Source organism: Geotrypetes seraphini, chromosome 5 (assembly GCF_902459505.1).
Source record: "Geotrypetes seraphini chromosome 5, aGeoSer1.1, whole genome shotgun sequence".
In the NCBI taxonomy this organism is placed as follows: domain Eukaryota; kingdom Metazoa; phylum Chordata; class Amphibia; order Gymnophiona; family Dermophiidae; genus Geotrypetes; species Geotrypetes seraphini.
The window spans coordinates 242,178,472-242,199,031 of NC_047088.1; the positions used below are offsets into that span (position 1 = coordinate 242,178,472).

Here is a 20,560-nt window from a genome sequence, read left to right on the forward strand (position 1 = left end):
TCCTAATAGACTTGATACCACTTAGCTGCCTATCTCTATCAATGGAACTGAATTGGGAGGTGGGGGAAGGGTACTATCATATACACCCTCCCAGTCACATACATCTCAACACAGGATCACTCCACGCCACCACTTCCAGAGGGCTCAGAGCAACTAAGACTTCAAGAGTGTGTGCAGGGAGGCAACTGATGCTTCAAAAGAGCTCTAGCCCAAAATGTCTTTCTGTCCAGGACATCTTAGGAAAGGTTTGATTATCCTCACAAGAAATCCAAGTCTAGCCCATCCATAACACACCTCTTAACACACCCCTTGAACTCTGGATACATAGCAGATGAAAAGTCTCACCAGACGTCCCACAAAACCGGTTTCAATTATTGGCACTTGGACATTTTGGCAATTATGACATACAGGTGCTGACTTAGGGGTTGTTGTTTTTTGTTTTTTTTTTTGGGGGGGGGTATTTTGCATGCCCCTGAATGTGTACAGCACTGTATATGCCTAGTAGCACTACAGAAATAATTATTAGTAGTAGTCTGCAGATGCATAGTTCACAGGACACAGTGCAGGATAGTATAAAGCAGCTCTTTCTTGATCTTCTTTATTTATTTACTAGTCTTTAAGCCCGTTACATTAACGGGTGCTAGAATAGATGTGTCTTTCTCTCTCTCTCTATCCTTGGCTGCTTGCTGTCTGTCTTTCTTTCTTTCTGTCTCTTTTTCCTCCGCTGTCCACCACCGCCCCTTGCCAGCTCCCCCTGTCCAGCAGTAGCCCTTCTCCCTTCCTTTTATGTCCCCCGTGTCCAGCAGCACCTCTTCTGTGCTCCCCCTGTCTCTCTTCCCTGCTCCCCAATCCATCAGCACCTCTTTTGTGCTCCCCCTGTCCCTCTTCCCTTCCCCCCAGTCAATCAGCACCTCTTCTGTGCTCCCCCTGTCCCTCTTTCCTGCTCCCTGTCCATCAGCGCCCCTTACCTGCTCCCTCTGTCCAGCATGTTCGTTTGCAGCCTCTTTCCTGTTCCCCCGTCCATCAGCACCTCTTCCGTGCTCCCCCTGTCCCTCTTCCCTGCTCCCCAGCCCATCAGCACCTCTTTTGTGCTCCCCCTGATCCCTCTTCCCTGCTCCCCGTTCCATCAGAGCCCCTTACCTGCTCCCCCTGTCCAGCATGTTCGTTTGCAGCCTGGTGAGGATAGCGACCAGCTGTAGCAAACCTCGCAGGCCGCAATGCACCTCAGGAGCAAGTTCCTTCTGACGCGATCGCGTACATCAGAGGAAACGTGCTACTGAGGTGCTGAGCGGCCTGCAAAGTTTGTTACAGGCGGCCACTATTCTCACCAGGCTCCTTTGAAGAGCGGCGTCGGCAGCGGTACTGGGCGCTCTGGCGCCGCTGGGAGAGAGCTTGCCTGCAGCTTCCTCCAGCAGCAGCTGTTGGTGAGGGCGGGAGGAGGGGAGTGGCCAGAGTGTTCCCTACCGCCGGGTTCTATAATGGAACACGGCCACGGATCACACACCACAGCAGCAGGGAACACAAAACCCTTAGGGTTTTATTATATAGGATTTATTTATTTGATTTTTAGCCCATCCTCCCAAAGGAGCCAGAACGGGTTACAAAGTACATCCATAATAATCCAGACAGAGCAGAGATGACAGTTTACATAAATTACAATATAGACATGACAATAAAACATATGTACTAAGTAGCATCTGGTGAGATTAAGTGACATAGGTGCGTTGACTGGGTGGCATTTCAGGGTGAATGACTTTAAGGTGCTGGGTTAGTAAAGAGGAAGGTTTTCACGGCCTTCCTGAAGTTCCAGAGTCCATCTAGTGATCTGACAGATGGAAGGATTGTGTGCCAAAGTTTGGGTATGAAATGTGAGTAGGAGCGTTTGCGGGCGGTTTCAGTTTTGAGGGAGCGGCCAGGTGGTATGGTCAGTCGTTTTTCTCCTTGGGACCTCAGTGGTCGTTTTGGGAAGTAGATTTGTAGTTTAGTTTTCATGTAGTACGGAATCGTTTCATGGAAGGTTTCAAAAGCGAGGAGCAGGGCCTTGAAGGTGCAACGTTTTTGAATGGGCAGCCAGTGCATGGAAGCTAATGCAGGGGTAACATGGTCGCGGATGCCTAGGTTTTTCAGAAGGTGGATTGCTACGTTTTGCACTTCATGCTATGTCTCTCTAGCTGACCCCTGAGATGGTGCCTGGCTCACAGGTGTCCATGGAGGCAAAGTATTGGTTGCTTTCAGAGCCCTTGCAATGTAAGAAGCCGGCTCCTTGTAGCCACAGCCAGGCAGATCTCACCATTTTTTCTCAGGTACCTGACAGTGCGATTCAGGTAGTATACAACACTGAGGTGGTTACAAATGCCTCATCAGATTGAAATCTTTTGAGCAGTCAAGATTTTTGCTGAACAGCAGATATTGAATTATTTTATAGTGTTATAAGAAGTATACAGCTAATCTTGTGCCAGAAGCTTTCTTGCTCCTAAGAAAATGATGATTTCTAAGGTTTATGAACCTGTCTTCCTGTAAGTTATGAGCTGGCCACTGTGCATTCAGATCTGATTAATCTATTCATTATCCAGCTGACCCTACGAGATAAACTGCACACAGCTGGGAAAAGCAAGCAGTTAGTTTTAAATGGAACTATTAGAATTCAGATCCTTAAATGCAATGAAAGACAGCAGTGTAATAAATTTGTTTCTTAAAGCTGGAAGTCATTACTCTCAGTTCATCCAGAATTGTATACGTTTCAAACTGCAACCCCCCAAAACACAACAAAACTTGTAAATGTTGGATTATTTATTTATGCATTTGGACTGACTTAATGTTTATGATTTTCTTCAAAAAAGCAGTAAGAAGGAAATTCTACACAGGCTACCCAAATTTGGATGTCAAAATACAGGACACTGAGGCCCTGATTCTGCAAAACGCATCTAAAGTTAGCCGTTCATAGAACTCGGATCTATTTGAAGCTCAAACTAAGCTCAAAAATTGACCTGGTTTTCATTTGCCTACAATATAGGCATCATATAGACGACCTAGGTCGCTCAGTGTTATGTAAATGAATCGAAGGACACCCAAATTGAATCATTGCCCAAACCATGCCCATTCCACCACCATGCCTATTGAGTTAGGCGCGAGTTTTAAACATGGGGGTCCATGAAATTGTGGGTGCGTCTACAAAGTGGTGTCTACATCCTTTGGACACCTAAGTACCAATTATCGCTTATTAAGACCCTTAATTGGCTCATTAACCACTTAGATTGGATGTCTAAAGCACGCCTAACTTTAGGCATGACTTAGGTGCCCTTTATAGAATTGGGGCCCGAGTGTGAAATACTCTAACGGCATGTGGGCACCCAGATTCCATTATAGAATAGAGCAGGCAAACCCAACCCCGTCCTTGAGGCACACCTAGTCCCATCGGGTTTTCAGGATATCCACAATAAATATGCATGAGACAGATTTGCATGTACTGCCTTAATTGCATATAAATCTAACTCATAAATATTAATTGTGGGTATCCTGAAAACCCGATGGGACTAGGTGTGCTCTGAGGACTGGGTTGGGAATGGCTAGAATAGAGTAGAAGTGCACCAGGGGAATAAGCTGTCATTTAGCAAGCCTGACAAAATGCCCAGGGCCCCCTGCAGCTGAACCCTCCTTTCTGTACACCAAGATCCAGCATCTCTCCCCCCCCACACACAAAGGAACATAGTAAATGACAGCAGACAAAGACCTGAATGGTCCATCCACTCTGCCCAATAGGTACATGCTAGAGAATAAAAAAAAAAAAAAAAAAAGACTGTGGATGAAGATGTTCTGAATGATGATTTGTCACGAGTTCTTCACAATAAAAACATATATGAATATGATAGTCCACATGCCTGAAAGACATTTGCATATAATGGAGCAGTGCATGCAAATCAAGTTTATGCAAATTCAATGTGGATATCCTGAAAATTTGACTGGTAAGGGGGTACTCCAGGACTGAGTTGAGAAACACTGATCTAGTACAGTACTCCCCTGATATTCATGGGGGTTCCATTCCAGGAATCCTCGCGAATGTTGAAAAACCGCGAATATGGTTTTTAGCAGGGGAGACAGAAGAGGACAGCCATAGAGGCAGGAGAGGGCAGCCGGAGCGCCAGCAAGTGAAGGAAATCACTCGCGGTATGCTCCAACCGCCTCTTCCTGTACTAAAGTTGGGCTTCACCAATCAGGAGCTGCTTTGATATGCTACTGGAGTTGCTATCAAAGCTCACTCCAGCCTATCTAGACCACCCCAAATGACAAATATTAACAAGTCTGGCAGCAGGTCTTTCATAATGGGATCGCTCCTTGAAACACCAAACCAGCAAAACGTGGATTCATGTCGGAGCCCCGTTTCAGCTTTTCTAAACAAAAAAAGTTATAGATTTGATAGCATTGAAAATATATTGAAAGAATAAAAAAATTATCTAAAGGAAGTTGGAGGAAAACTGATGAGGAGGCTAGTTACATTAAGCCTGAACTTGAATGAAATACTATGTTCAGGTGTAACCGCTGAGGTTTGACTCTGCTAGAAGAATGTTTAAAGCCTAAATTTAAAACGTCAAGTTCAATGACTAAAATCGAGAGTTCAAATATTACTCTAGTCCAGGGGTAGGCAATTCTGGTCCTCGAGAGCCGGAGCCAGGTCAGGTTTTCAGTATATCCACAATAAATATGCATGAGATAGATTTGCATCTCAAGGAGGCAGTGCATGCAAATCCATCTCATACATATTCATTGTGGATATCCTGAAAACCTGACCTGGCTCCGACTCTCGAGGACTGGAATTGCCTACCCCTGCTCTAGTCTAAACAGTTTGAAGTGATATTGGAGATAACTGATATTGCTGAAGTAATATGAAAATGCTATTAATTTATATCTATGATTTAACACTGAAATGCTTCACTAGATATATTTGGACAAAGATTGATAGTTAAGTCATTTTACCTGGTGTTTATCAATGTAGCATAGCCACATCCCAATACGAGTTGAAAAGGGATTGTTCTTAATCCAAGTGTCCTCAAAATTCTGCATAAATAAATTGGCTACAGAGGAGACCGTAGTCGCCCCCAAGGCAACACCCAAAATTTGATGGAAAAATATATCTCTCCATAATGAAAACAGTTTATTTGCCTTCCCAGAGCTAATATTTCCACCAAAAATATCAGTGGAAATTCTCCTGGAATCTAAAAATCCCTTGACAATGCTTATAGCTTCATTCTGAGGTATAACAGTATACAGCAGCGGTCTGAAACTCGTGGCTGCATGCGCCCCCCTCCCCCCAGGTAATATTCTGTGGCCCACGGTCTGGATGCGATGATCGAGTGTAGGTTTCTTTGCTGCCACATGGCGCGATTCAAGCTGTGTTAGAAGCCTCTCTGGCAGGCTTCTGACGCAGGCATGCATTGCACAAGGAGCCACCACCCGCAGCTTTGAACAGAAAAAAGACTTCATCAAGGGAGCTGACACTCGATCATCGCATCCAGGGAAGGGAAGGGAAGGAAGTAGGGGAGGGGGAAAGAAGAAATGTTGCTGCTGATGATGCACGGGGGGGGGAGGGGGGAGGGAAGAGAAATGCTGCTGCTGCTGCACCCAAATGGAGAGAGAGAGGGAAAGGAGGAATGAGATGCCAAGTCCGAGGGAGGGAAAGGAATGGAGATGCCAGACCATGGAGGGGGAGGGATAATTCTTCAATATAAACTGTAATTAATTCTTCTCCTGTAATGTAATTCTACTGGAAATGCCCAGATATCTTCTTTATTGTAATCCGTGGCTATGTTACATCTGCTGCGATATGTATTGTAACTCTTCACTGTTACTTGTAATTTACTCTTCTCCTGTAATGTAATTCTACTGGAAATGCCCAGATATCATCTTTATTGTAATCCGCCTAGAACCGCAAGGCACAGGCGGAATAGAAATCCCTAATGTAATGTAATGTAATGTAATGTAATGTAATGCCAGGACATAGGGGGGAGGGAAGGAGACAGATGCCAGACCAGGGGAAAGGAAGGAAGGAGGGAGGGAGAGAAAGGAAGGAGAGAGATGTCGGACCACTGGGGTGTGTGGGGGGAAGGAGGGAAGGAGAGAGATTTCAAACCGTAGAAATAGGGAGGGAAGGAGAGAAAGACAGGAAGAGAAGGTAAGACATGGAAAAGTAGATTTTGAGAAGAAAGTAGCCGAATGGAAAAAATGAATGTTAAGTTAATGCCAAAGATGGATGCAAGGCAGAAATGGAAGACGGAGAGAAAAACAAGAAGGCCCTGGAAACGCAGTTAAAAGCACAGAAAAATGAAGTCACCAGACAACAAAGGTAGGAAAAATAATTTTATTTTCAATATAGTGATTGAAACGTGTCAGTTTTGATAAAGGAAAGATGTTAAACTTTAACTGTGAGGGCCGCAGAAAAGTTAGAGTCTTACTAAAGAAATGACAATTTTGCATGAGGTAAAACTCTTTATAGTTTATAGTTCAACTTCCAGTGTAAACCACGCCTATTTTCGATGTAGGCGCTGGTAGGCACCTCTATGGACAGGAGTTGGACGTCGGTCATTGTAGGCGCATGCAGGCATCTACCTTTTTTTATGATTTTTTAATTGGTTTTAAATGATGGGGTCAATTATGTTAGGTGGCATTAGGGCATCTACCGTCACCTTTCTTAGGACGCCATTTGTAGAATTGGCCCCTAGATGCTTAATAAGGACCCATCAGCATACTATGGCCATCTCTGTGAAGCAGGAAGACACCCAGAGTGATGGGTCTGTGGGGCACAGGTATCGTTTGTTTTGTGAATTTTTCAGTGCTGTGGAACATTAAACCTAGAGGCTGCGGCTTGAGGCATCCGGAAGTGCGCGGATGTTGCCATTATGACATCATGTGTACACGTGATATCATTACTTTGACGTCCACAGAAGTTAAAGGCCCTCCAGATGACCCTGAAACGCTAGTGGAGGGGGTGGTGCCAGCAGGGAGAGGGCTAGAGAGGAAAGGCGCTGGCACCGGCTGATTGCCTACAGGACGTGCATTTCTCACCACAGAAATCCGGATGCGTTAATTGATTAGCACAAGGATGCCTACTCTCAGCTCCCAGACATGTCCCTGCCAACAAAATTTTTTTTAGTGCAAACAGATTTGGAATTTACCCCAGGATGGCCTCAGTGTATCCTGTGGTAAAACATTTTAAGTTGTGGCAAGCCGTTTAGAAAAAGGACCCCTGAATGGTTTACCACCAAACTATCAGAAACCAATACCTTTCATTCCATTCTAGGATTTCACTACACGCAAGAAAGGAACTAGAGATTTATCTCCCATAAGGGAAAAAGCAGGGAAAAGCTGCCTCCTTTTAGTATCTGCAAAGGCAAAGGAACAGCCATGACAGTGTAATTAACACGAAAGACTCTTTAATTTAAGCAAATCCCTGGGCTCATACATCTTGCAATGCAAGGGTAGACTCCCTGGGAAGCTTTACTTTCAACTCAATACTGGATCAGTGGCACTGATTATTGCCATAACAGACCTGTACATCAAAGAGATTAATACCTTGGCTGTTAAACCACAGTCTTAGCTATCAGACCACAGCCATGCAACCTTCTACATCAATAGAGCAAAGCAATACCAGCAACTATGTCCCACTGCAAAAGCTTCATAATCTTCCCTCCAAGCAAATATGGGAACACCAAAACAACAACAACAAAAAATAGTCAAAAATCCTCAGAAAAGCCAGCTGTACAATATCAGACTCTCTAATCTGAAACAGATAGCCCCTCAGAGAAAATTTTCACAGAACCAGTTTTCCATAATCTTAGAAATTACAACCCTAAAATGATTTTTTAAACATCTCCATTCATAAAGAAAATATGTTAAATATTTATGAATTTGTATTTTTTTGAATTTTTTTAGTATTTTGGTTTATTTCCCATATTTTATTTATGTGATAATGAACATAACATGTGTTCTAATTCCTTCTGGCAGCATCAGGTGTCTGAGCCACATGTTCTAATTTCTTCTGCCAGTGTGAGGTGTCTGTGCCAATCAAGGCCTCCTTAGGAAGGAGCCTAAGGAAGTCTCTGATTGACCATTTGTTTTGGCTAATCAGGGACTTTCTTAGGCTCCTAAGGCCCAGTGGAGTAGCAGGCTGGGCAGAGGAGCAGGAGCAGTTTGCGGTTCCACCTGCTCCCAACAGAAGAGATATGGACACCGGGGCGGGGAGTGGGCATCCCCCTTGCCATACTTAGGTTCGGTGGGGTGGGGGGGGTGTCTGGTGGCAGGAGAGAGTAGGCATCCCTCCTGCCATTTGGGGGGGTTAGGAAGGAGGGAGGGAGCGCAGTTGGGAGGCCTTTTTTCTAACTGGGCAGATATTTTGCGTGTGAAATATGATAAAGCATCTGATATGATAAAGTATCTGAATATAAAACCACTTAGGATATAAGTGTTATATAAATAAATAAAATATTAATTCACAGGATGCAAGTCTCTTCCAAATGAGAAAAAGAAAAACCTCTGGAATGAGTGGGCAAAAGAGAAAGTTAAAAGGTTTTAGGCTCAGGAGTAATCTTAAGGAAATAATTTTTAAAGAAAGGTAGTGGATATGTGTGAAACGGCCTCCTGGTGGAGGTGATGGAGTCAAAGACTGCATTTGAATTCAAGAAAATATGGGACAAGCAAGTGGTATCTTCTTAAGGTGAGGCTTTTATCTGCCATTATATTTCTTAAAACTGTAGCCTGAAATTTTCCTATTACTATTTTAAAAAATATCTTATTCCCTACAATCACTATTATTACATTGGAAACACATTTAAAGTTATTATACCAGTAAATCCGTTTTTTAAATATTGCCAGGGGAAAACCTGTCCTGAAATAAAAAGCATAAAATATGAGCAATAAAACTAGTCAAACATCCAATGCGCACTTCAAATTCTGTGCCTTCATGCCACGTATGCGGTTTCCACATCGCCCTCCCTCGGTGGTACTGGCTCCTTCTACTACGCATGTGGAGGCACGGAGCCAGTGGCGGCCACCACTGCAGTGACTCCCCCCCCCCTGCGCCCTCACTTCGTCTAACACCATTTTTACACAGTTCAAAGGTATCCGCATGTGTGTGTGACTCAAAGGACCAAGGAGAGCACAAAAATAATAACAGAGAAGCAGGCATCCGGACTGTGGTTGGCAGTTGTTCAAGTTGGGGAGGGTGGAAACGACTAGTAGGAGGCAAAATGAGTGATTTAAGGGTAGGTGGGAGAAGGGCTGGAGCTGAAGCGTCTCAGCACACAAAAAAGCCAGACAGGCAGGGAGAGAGACAGAAAGAAAGCCAGACACACAGAAAGATAGGGGGCAGGGAGAAAGACAGAAAGAAAGAGACAGGCAGGGGACAGGGAGAGAAACAGAAAGAAAGTCAGACACACAGAAAGACAGGGGCAAGGAGAGAGAAAGAAAGACAGACAGGGGGCCAGAGAGAGAGAGACAGACAGACAGACAGAAAGACGTGGCAGGGAGAGAGCCAGAAAGAAAGACAGACAGGCAGGGGGTAGGGAGAGAGACAGAAAGCAAGCAAGAAATGCCTAAGTTTACACATCTATTCTAGCACCCATTAATGCAACGGGCTAATAAAACGAATATTACTATTATCTACTACCATCAATCATTTCTATAGCGTTACTAGCTCTATGCCGCACTGTATACATTGCACTCACTTTGCTAAAGTCACCATACGCCTCATCCACGGCCTCAAAATACTACGTAGGGCCGAATACAAATCACCTTAAACCAGTACAAAAAGCACGATCTGTAAATCCCTTCTCTGTGTTTTGCTTTGTACAAATACACGCCGCCTAGCCTATCTGGGTTATAACTACCACGAGTGTATCACACCGGCCCATAGTGATGACGTTTAGAAGGGGACCCGACACGCACTTCCAACATGTGATCGCGGGGGGCGGGGCTTTCTGAGGCCGCTACTGTTGCACGAACCGGATTGCAGACAGGCATTGCGCAGGTTGCCTTTCGGCCGGGGTCCTTCGCCGTGCGCCGCACGTGCGCTCTCTGGCCGGGGAGCGAAGATGGCGGACCTGCAGATGAAGTTGCTGCGGAAAAAGATCCAGAAAAAGAACGAGAAAATCCGACTGCGCAATTTGGAGCGCCAGCGGGCGCAGGCTCAGTGCCCCGGCCGTGAAGGTGGGACGCGCTGGTGGCCGGAAAGCGCCGCTTTTATTTGTCTTGGACGGCGCTGCCTTGCATAGCTCCGCTTGGAGAAGGTTGAGGGAAGCGCTTGTTGCGTTTGTGTCTGTTTTCTGACCTCTGAGTCGTTTCTGCTCTTTTGAACTTGAGTTGATAGGAGTGCATAAACCCCTGTGGTTAGTGTGCTGGGGGGGGGGGGAGGGGGTTGCAGAAAGGGTAATGACAATAATGGAATTCAAATAAGTTGAAAGAGCACTGGCTCCTGTGGATTGTTCATTGTCAGTTCCTACTGTGTTTCCATTTCCTCCATTAACAAAATCTAACATTTGTGTAAGGCACTTGGTTGAAGCTGTCTTTGTAAGATGTGTCTCAGTAGAGTAGGAGGAATATGACAGTGAGCATAGTGTGCATATAGTCACTTAGTAAATAATAGCAGCTAAAGACTAGCATGGCTCATCTAGTGTGTCCAAAAATGCTGCCAGGATTCTATCTGTGATTCTGTGCAGGTTACCTCCTCTCCTTCCCTTGTCTTTTCAATTCCCTCTGTGCCACTTTTTCTTTTTAACATGTGAAACTTAAGTTTACTGTGAGTGGAAATGCTCTGTACATTTATTCCATTTGGCTGGCCTGAAGCACAGAGTCTTAGCCTAGGAATTGATTCTAAGTCTTCTGCAGTTTCATTTGCTATAACTGAGCTCTAGACTGGTCCAGCCATGTTCTCTTCTGCAATCTCACTATAGTTTTCTATTTTGACTTTAAAATCATGGGGTTTAATCCTAATTTCCAGTAGGAAAGCTGGCTTTATAACAATGTATCTTTTCTCCAGTAACCTTGGAACTGCATTCACCCTCCCCCCCCTTGCCTGTCTTTGCTCTTTCAGTATATTTTTTTTATAAATTTAATGCCTGATGTCTTGTTAGCTGCATAAATATATCTACTGTATTTGATTCCATTGGAAGAGCTACCTAGGAATGGTATCTGAGCCACATAAAAAACCCTTTTTTTAGTACTTCTCAATGAACTCCTATTTAACTGTAAAATAAACTGTTCAGTTTACCATGTATACACACCTAAAGATATAAGCCCTAATTATAGAGGCATCGAAGCTTCTTTTTCCCTAAAATGCTTAACTTATCTATTATTTTGATAATTTGCATTTTTTTTTACTGGTTCTAGGAAAGCCAACCGAAGAAGAGAAAAATGAGTCCATCACAGAAGAAAGAACAAAGCCACCAGAAACCATAACCAAATCTATCAATCCTGAAGTAGTGGCAAGTGAAGAAAATGTGGGCATAAAAGCATCTGATGCAAAGAACAGAAAAAAGAAAAAGAGGAAAACTGTAGCAAATACTGAAGGAATGGGTAAGTGTTACTATGGAGGGGTTTAAATGGGAGCAAGAAGAAGGAGAAAATACTAGAAAACATTGCAGGGAAGATGTACACTAGAGAATGACATGGTGACCTGTTACCGCGGCTAACCGCAATAAAATTACAGGAATGAGTAAAATTTAAATCTGCTCACCGCTGGTGTGGGAACAAAGCCTTTTGCCACTCTATGGAGCGGTAAACAACTTTGTTCCCGCAGGGAACTCTTTCTAGCATAGCTCCCCGATATCCCACCATCCCTTCCCTCCATCGTGGGTCCAGCAGCTCCAAGCCCTCCCCTCGCGGGTCCAGCAGCTCTAGGCCCTATACCACCACCACCACCCCCTCGTTCATGGGTCTGGCGGCTCCAGGCCCTATATACATCCCCCCTCACTTGTGGGTCTGGCAGCTCTAGGCCCTATATCCCACCTCCCTCGTTTGTGTGTCTGGCGGTTCCAGGCCCTATACCCCCCTCGCTTGTGGATCCAGCAGCTCCAGGCCCTATAACACCCCCCCCCCTCGATTGTTGGTCCAGCGGCTCCAGGCCCTATCTCCTCCCCCCTTTCGCTCAAAGGTCCGGCGACTCCGCCCACCTCCCCTCGCTCGCGGGTCTGGCAGCTCCAGCTGGCACACACACACCTAATGATGGAAGTTGTGCCATAAAGAGCCCGGCAGAAGGAAAGCCATCAGTACTGTCGAGCAAACCTGTGTAAAGATCGATTTGCTTTGCAAGGTGTGTGCCAGTAGGGAGGGAGGGAAGCCAGATGCGCAAGTGAATGGGGGAGCTGGAGCCTTTGGCCCCAACGAAGAGAGGGAGCAACGTAAGGCAAAGTAGATGGAGGAATTGGACCAGGAGGGGGCTTGGGGCTGGATGAAAGGGCACTGGAGGAGGGCTGGAGCCAAAGGTAAGGGAGTGAGAGGTGCTTGACCTATGGAGGGGATGGCAGGAGCTGAAGGAAAGGGAGAGCTAAAGGACATGCTGGAGGGAAGGGGGAGGGGCTGCTGGAGGGAAAAGGAGATGCCATACTAAGCGAATGAAGGAATAGAGAATGAAATACTGAACAAAGCAGAGAGAGGGAGGTATCAAAGGGGAAATAATGGGCATGGAGAGGAGAATAAGGACAGGTTCATAAAGAAGCGGAGATGTTGCTTGAGAATGGTACATGGACAGAGAGGGGCAATGCTAGACATGGGAGGGAGTATATGGACACAGAGGGGAAGTGCTAGATGTGGGAGAGAATAGAAACACAGAAGGGAGATGAGTAATGTAGGACGTAGAGTAGTGATAATTCATACAGGGAGATGGGCCCAGGAGAGATGCTGGATAGGGAAGTATAGGGGACACAGAGAAGGAAAAGAAAGGTACACAAAGATGGATGGTGAGCACAGAGAAGAAGAAATGTCAAATGAGCAGGAGACCTTGGTGAGTGAGTTGACAGGGAAACAAACCAGAACCTGGGACCAACATTGTCTGAAAAATAAAATGACCAGATAACAAAAGGTAGAAAAATATTTTTATTTTCTATTTTGTGATTAGAATATATGAGAACTGAAATGTTTATTCTGCCAGTGCTGGTATTAGATATGGGTAGGGCCCAGGGCAGAAATTTGGGAGGGGACCACAAAGCCCCTCTATTAGCCCATTCCATCTTCAGCTTCCAGCAGGCTTAGGGTTTTCTCTAGCCAGTTGGAAGTTGCTCTAATTGCATTCCTAGGCCTAATACCATCCCTGGCATGTGTGATCTTCATATTTTGCACAGTATAGGAGGAAATGAATCTTTTTATTTCTTTAGTGTTGTACTATATGAAAGGTGTGGCTTCTTAAGATGTTGGTTTAGTTTGTTTATCATTTTTGGTCAGTTTTTACGTATTTGACATTTGTGTTCTATGTATGTGACCGAGGCATTCCGTTAAGATGTATTTTATATGTAGCATTCAGTTTTCCTGATAGTGGAAGGGATATTGTGAGGAGAGATGGATTTTGTTCATCCTTTTTCTGTGTTTGTGATTTATAAAATGACAGTTAAGAACATAAGAATTGCCACTGCTGGGTCAGACCAGTGATCCATCGCGACCCCCAGGTCAAAGACTAGTGCCCTAACCGAGACCAGCCCTACATGCGTTCGTTCTGGTTGAGCAGGAACTTGTCCAGCCTTGTCTTGAATCCCTGGAGGGTGTCTTCCCCTACAAGAGCTTCCGGAAGAGCATTCCTGTTCTCTACCACTCTCTGGGTGAAGGTGAACTTCCTTATGTTTGTACGAAATATATCCCCTTTTAACTTTAGAGATTGCCCTCTTGTTCTCTCTACCTTGGATAGGGTGAACAACCTGTCTTTATCTACTAAGTCTATTCCCTTCATTATCTTGAATGTTTCGATCATGTCCCCTCTCAATCTCCTCTTTTCAAGGGAGAATAGGCCCAGCTTCTCTAATCTTTCACTGTACGGCAACTCCTCCAACCCCTTAACCATTTTAGTCGCTCTTCTCTGGACCCTTTCGAGTAGTACCGTGTCCTTCTTCATGTACAGTGACCATTGCTGGACACAGTATTCCAGGTGAGGGTGTACAATGGCATGATAACCTTCTCTGATCTGTTCGTGATCCCCTTCTTAATCATTCCTAGCATTCTGTTCGTCCGTTTTGCCACCGCCGCACATTGTGCAGACGGCTTCATTGACTTGTCGATCAGTACTCCCAAGTCTCTTTCCTGGGGGGGTCTCTCCAAGTACCGCCCCGGACATCTTGTATTCGTATATGGGATTTTTGATACCGACATGCATTACCTTATACTTATTCACGTTGAACCTCGTTTGCTTTGTTGCTTCCCATTTCTCGAGCATGGTTATGTCACTTTGCAGATCTTCACAATCCTCCTGTGTCTTCACAACTCTGAATAACTTCGTATTGTCTGCAAATTTATTCTCACTCATCGTACCCATTTCCAGATCGTTTATGAATATGTTGAAGAGCACAGGTCCAAGCACTGAGCCCTGTGGAACCCCACTGGTGGCATTCTTCCAGTCCGAGTATTGTCCATTTACCCCCCACTCACTGTTTCCTATCCGGTAGCCAGTTTTTAATCCACATGAGTATTTCACTCTCTATTCCATGGCTATCAATTTTCCTAAGAAGTCGTTCATTTGGAACCTTGTCAGACATCTTCTGAAAATCCAGATATACAATGTCGACCGGGTCACCCTTGTCTATCTGCCTGTTTACTCCCTCGAAGAAGTGCAGCAAGTTCGTCAAGCAAGATCGTCCTTTGCTGAAGCCGTACTGACTGGTTCTCATCAGATTGTGTCCTTCAAGGTGATCAATGATGCAATCTTTTATCAGCGCCTCTACCATCTTTCCCAGTACTGAAGTCAGACTCACCAGTCTAGTTTCCTGGATCTCCCCTTGAACCTTTTTTGAAGATCGGCATAACATTCGCCACCTTCCAGTCTTCCGGAATCTTTCACAATTTGATCGACAGATTGGCTGTTAGTTGAAGCAGTTCAGCTATAGTCCCTTTCAGTTCCTTAATGACACCTCGGATGGATGCCATCCGATCCCAGGGATTTGTCGTTCTTAAGCCTATTAATCTGCCTGCATACTTCTTCTAGACTGACCGTCAATCTTGTCAGTTTCCCGACTTTGCCTCCAGCGTATAGCCTGTCGGGTTCTGATATGTTGTGTATATCCTCTTTGGTAAATACAGACGCAAAAAATGTGTTCAGTTTATCGGTGATGGCTTTGTCCTCCTTTAGCACTCCCTTCATTCCATGATCATCCAACAGTGCCACCGCTTCCCTCGTGGGTCGTGTCCCCTTAATATATCGAAAGAACGGCTTGAGGTTTTTTGCCTCCTTGGCTATTTTTACCTCATAGCCTCTTTTGGCCCCTTTTATGGCACCTGCGTTGATGCTGTTTGTGCTTTTTCCAGTTTTCGCCTGTTTTTGACCTTTTCCATTCTTTAAACGAAGTCTTCTTGTCTCTGATCGCTTCCTTCACCGCTACAGTGAGCCACGCCGGTTCTTTGTTCTTTTTCCTCTTGGGTCCCTTGTTGATACGTGGTATATATATAGATTTTTGTGCTTTGGTGACTGTGTCCTTAAAAAGGGACCATGCCTGCTCTAGTGTTTTTACAGTGTTTATCCTCTTCTTGTACTTTAATAAAATGATTTTAATATAAAATAGCTATTTGACTTGTGTGGATAGGATCAGTCCGTGGGGATGGAGCAGTGACGTGGATAGAATCCACAGGGTCAGGGTGTGAATGGAGTTCTGCTGTGGAAGGAGGAACCCTCATAATACCAGTTAAACTCATTTGTATATTGACCCCTGGCAGGGGAAAAAAAAAGTCTGTCTAGAAACACAGTGGACAGAGGTTGAGAAACAGAAAATGAAACAAAAACTGAGCAACAGAACATATTCCTGCAGTTCTGAGGAATAAGTTTATTCTGAAGGCACATTCAATTGATTTTTGAATTCACTGGGGAAAACGTACAAGGAAAACCCTATCCTGGTAGCAGGCCAGAAATAATTCAATCATTTAATACAATTAAAAGAAAACAGGAAGATAACCATTTTACAGTTCTGTTTTTCAGAGCAAAATCATCCTAGATAGTGATTTTAAAATTCATGAAATCCTCTATGCCTGAAGTCATCAGTTAGCTTTGCATGAGCCATGGAACATCTTTCAGCTGCTAGGAACCTGCACCAAATTTAAACCTGTGACCTAAATATTAAAGGCTCTGAATCGCTCTTCTTTTTCACCAAGCCTTCCATTTCTGTCTTTCTCAGGTGTCAGTGCATTGCTTTTTGTTTGTTAACGTACTTATATACCACTCTTCACAAGACCATCAATGCGTTTTTGCATTCAGGTACTCTTAAGTATTTTTCCATATCTGTCCCAGTGGGCTCACAATCTACCTACAGTACCAGGGTCAGTGGAGGGATAAGTAACTTGCCCAAGGTCACAAGGAGCAACATGGGGATCAAACCCACAAGCTCAGGGTGCTGAGACAGCAGTTTTAACCAGTAGGCCACTCCTCCACTCCAGATATGTTCATTTTTAGTCCATTAATGTAAGGATAGAAACATCATTGGGGAAAACTTAGAGACCAGGTAATGCTTTCAGATAGCAGAGAAGGAAGAATTCTCCATATTGTCTCCACTTTCTTTAGATTTTTTATTTCGATATGTTTGTGCTCTTTCCTTAAGTCTCTCTTTCCTCCCTAACTTCTGCAGCCAGGTAGTGACAGATATCTAATTTTAGATGCCTGGGTTTTTTTCCCCTTGCTTAAATACGTTTTTTTAAATTCTATCTACAGAAACAAAGCGAGCAAAGACTACAGATGAGGCGTCCATTGGAATGGAGGGTAAAGAAATGGAAAATGAAGATGAAGAGGAAAATTCAGATGAGGCAGAAAAACATGAAGATGAAGAAAATGGTGGGCCTACGCTGCCTTTAGGGCTAACAGGTGAGCGTTCCTTTTTTTTTCCTTAATTTTGCACTTTATTCCTGTGCTTTATATTTTGTGTCAAAAGTATGTGTGCATGCTTAAGCCACTTGATGATTTGGTGGCAGCCTAGTTTCAATTATTGAGTCTGTTTCTGCTTCTCTGGCCGGCTGTGCAGGATTGCTAACCATTGCACAGTAGTGATGTATGGAGGCCAAACCTGGGGTACACAGGGATTAGTTTGTCTTGTCTTAATCTGATGTTACTGAATTTTAATTTGTATTTCTGTAATTTTATGCTTTTTTTTTTTTACTTATGTACATCGCTTTGTAAACAGATTCAGCGATACATCAAATATTAATAAACCTTGAATCTTGAAGTAGCTAGCTATTATCCTATTTGAGGACCAATGCTGCAATGCAGATGGTAGGAGGTTGAAAGAGAGGGGAAGAGGTTCTGTTCTTATGATTGATGGTTGGGGAGGAGAGTAAGAGCTGGATATCTATCATGGAGCGAGGAAATGAAAAGGAAGAGAGAGTTGGATGCCTGTGTGTTGAGGGGGAAGTGAGTGCAACTAGGGAAGGTGGAGGAGAGACAGCAGGGTTGTCCATGTGCTGCAGGGGAAGTGGGGGGAGAAAATCTGAGGTCTCTGCTTGCCACTGTTGGGGAGGAGGAAGATGGATATCTGCAGCAGGAATGGAAGGGGTGGATCTGGATATCTATGTAAGAACATAAGAATTGCCATACTGGGACAGACTAAAGGTCCATCAAGTCCAGTATCTGGCAAACCTAGGTCCCAAGTACCTAGCTAGATAAAACAGATTTTATGCTGCTTATTCTAAGAATAAGCAGTGGATTTCCCAAGCCATCTCAATAATGGCATATGGACTTCCCTTTTAGGAATTTATCCAAACCTTTCGTAAACCCTGCTAAAGTGCTTTCACCAAATTCTCTGGCAACAAATTTAAGAGTTTAATTACATGTTGGGTAAAGAAATATTTTCTCCAGTTTGTTTTAAATCTACTAGTAGCTTCATCATATGCTCCTAGTCTTAGTATTTTTGGAAACAGTAAACAAGCGATTCATATCTACCCTTGCCACACCACTCAGTATTTTACAGACCTCTGTCATATCTCCCCTGAGCCGACTCTTCTCCAACTGAAGAGCCCTAGCCATTTTAGCCTTTCCTCATAGGGAAAGTCATCCCATTCCTTTTTATCATTTTTGTTGCCCTTCTCTGTACCTGATCTGGAAATTGGAATGACAAAAGATGATTAAATTTTCAGAAGATATAAATTCTTCAAAGTTGTTAAAAACATATGCAGACTGAAGAATTACAGCTAGACCTTAGGAAATTGAAACACTGGGTACTCAAATGGCAGATTAAATTTAATATGGACAAATACAAAGTAATGCACATTGAGAAGAATAATCCAAATCGGTTACCAGATGCTAGAGTCCGCCTTAGGGGGTCAGTATCTAAGAAAAAGATCCATGTGTCATTATAGACCAGGGGTGTCAAAGTCTCTCCTCGAGGGCCGCAATCCAGTCGGGTTTTCAGGATTTCCCCAATGAATATGCATGAGATCTATTTGCATGCACTGCTTTCATTGTATGCTAATAGATCCTGTGCATATTCATTGGGGGAATCCTGAAAACTCGACTGGATTGCAGCCCTCATAGGAAGGAGGAGGTTTTTCAGGGTCAATGAAGGAAACGTGGAACTTTGTCAGACTTGGCTGAGGTTTATTCCCTGTCACCAAGCAGGTTTCTGAGATCCCTTTCCTCCCCCTGTGTATACCCTATGCTTTGAAGAGTGGGATTTTTTTTTGTCAATTTTGAGTTTTTGCAGTTGGTCTCGCTCACCATCTTTAGTGTATATTAGTGTAAGACCATTGCTTATCTCTGGGTGTAAGCGTCAAGTTCTGGATCTGCTCTTTGTAATTCTTCAGTTATTTGTCTGACTCGGGATGGCACATCTTATATGCACTGTAATAAACAGATGTGTTTGTGTTTAGGGGCTTTTGAGGATACATCATTTGCTTCACTCGCTGACCTAGTTAGTGAGAACTCTCTAAAGGGCGTTGCTGAAATGGGATTTATGAATATGACAGAAATTCAGCACAAAAGCATCCGGCCACTTCTGGAAGGCAGGTGAGATTTCAAAAATCACATATGGCAGGTGGGTAGCAATCCTGCTTATTGCATCCTTTTTTTTTTTTTTTTTTTTTTTTAAAGAAAGGCAATTTTTCAACTCTTCAGGACTTTCATTCCTACTCCTACTATTTATTATTTCTATAGCACTGAAAGGCGTACACAGCGCTGTACATTTTAAAATACAATAGACAGTCCCTGTTCAGAAGAGCTTACAATCTGCAACCGCCAGACATGTCTTAGTGGTGATTTACCTCTATATATAATAATAATGTAATAAAATGTAACTTAAACACTGCACAATAGTGTTTACTTTGCCAAACTTGCAGCATATCTTAATACAACAAAGTATTTAGGTGGAGATTGTATTTGGGGTTTTAGGATACTTGCCCCCTGTTTTGCTAAGGTGCGCTAAGCGTTTTAGTGCGTGTTTAGGGCGTGCTAACCTCTGATGCATCCATAGACTAACATGCAAACATTAGCGTTTAGTGCATGGTTAGCACGCGCTAAAGAGCATAGCGCACCTTAGTAAAAGGAGCCCTTGGAGTTCCTTCCTCAAAACTAGTGTAAACAAGATAGTAAAACTATGGACAGGCAGGCAAGTATATATTTAACCTAACACCCCCCCCCCTTTCCCTTTTACAAAACCTGATAGCGTTTTTTAGCGCAGGCCGATGCGCTGAATGCTCTGTGCTGCTCCCAATGCTCATAAAGTTCCTAAGAGCTTCCAGCGCGCCGACCTGTGCTAAATAAACACTATCGCGCTTTTGTAAAAGGGGGAGCAAGTGAATTATTAGGGGTCGGGGGTTTGAATCTATAGAGGTTCTTTTTTTCACATATACTCATTAAACATTTAAAACTACTGCTAGATAATATGGTTGCAACAAGTTTTGTATCAGTGGAAGGCTGAGCTGGTTTTCGATGTTTTGCAGGGATGTCCTGGCAGCTGCACGGACAGGCAGTGGTAAAACACTTGCGTTCCTCATACCCGCCATAGAACTTGTGTACAAGTTAAAATTTATGCCTAGGAATGGTAAGCTCTGTTTTCTATTCCACTTCATATTTTAAAAATGGAGTCTTTTTGTATAATATTGAAATTCCATTCACTAGCAGTGAAGTGTGAGATATTAAAATTTGCAGATGACACCAAACTATTTAGGGGAGCTCGGACTAAAGAGGACTGTGAGGAATTGCAAAGAGACTTGAACAAACTAGGGGAATGGGCGACAAAATGGCAAATGAAGTTCAACGTTGAGAAATGTAAAGTATTGCATGTGGGAAGCAGAAACCAGAGGTACAACTATACGATGGGAGGGATGTTATTGAATGAGAGTACCCAAGAGAGGGACTTGGGGGTAATGGTGGACAGGTCAATGAAGCCGACGGCACAGTGCGCAGCGG

At 43.9% G+C, this 20,560-nt stretch overlaps 1 protein-coding gene across 1 annotated transcript in view; it reads left to right on the forward strand.

The window, feature by feature from the left end:
* Positions 1-9,968: 9,968 nt before the first annotated feature.
* The window catches only part of DDX18 (DEAD-box helicase 18), a 44,935-nt gene continuing 34,343 nt past the window's right edge, over positions 9,969-20,560 (forward strand). Inside the window, exons 1-5 of the mRNA XM_033946512.1 lie at positions 9,969-10,194; positions 11,374-11,559; positions 16,877-17,026; positions 19,024-19,159; positions 20,092-20,192. Of these exons, the coding sequence (XP_033802403.1) occupies positions 10,080-10,194; positions 11,374-11,559; positions 16,877-17,026; positions 19,024-19,159; positions 20,092-20,192 (688 nt within the window). The 5' untranslated portion in view covers positions 9,969-10,079. The remainder of the gene's footprint in view (positions 10,195-11,373; positions 11,560-16,876; positions 17,027-19,023; positions 19,160-20,091; positions 20,193-20,560) is intronic.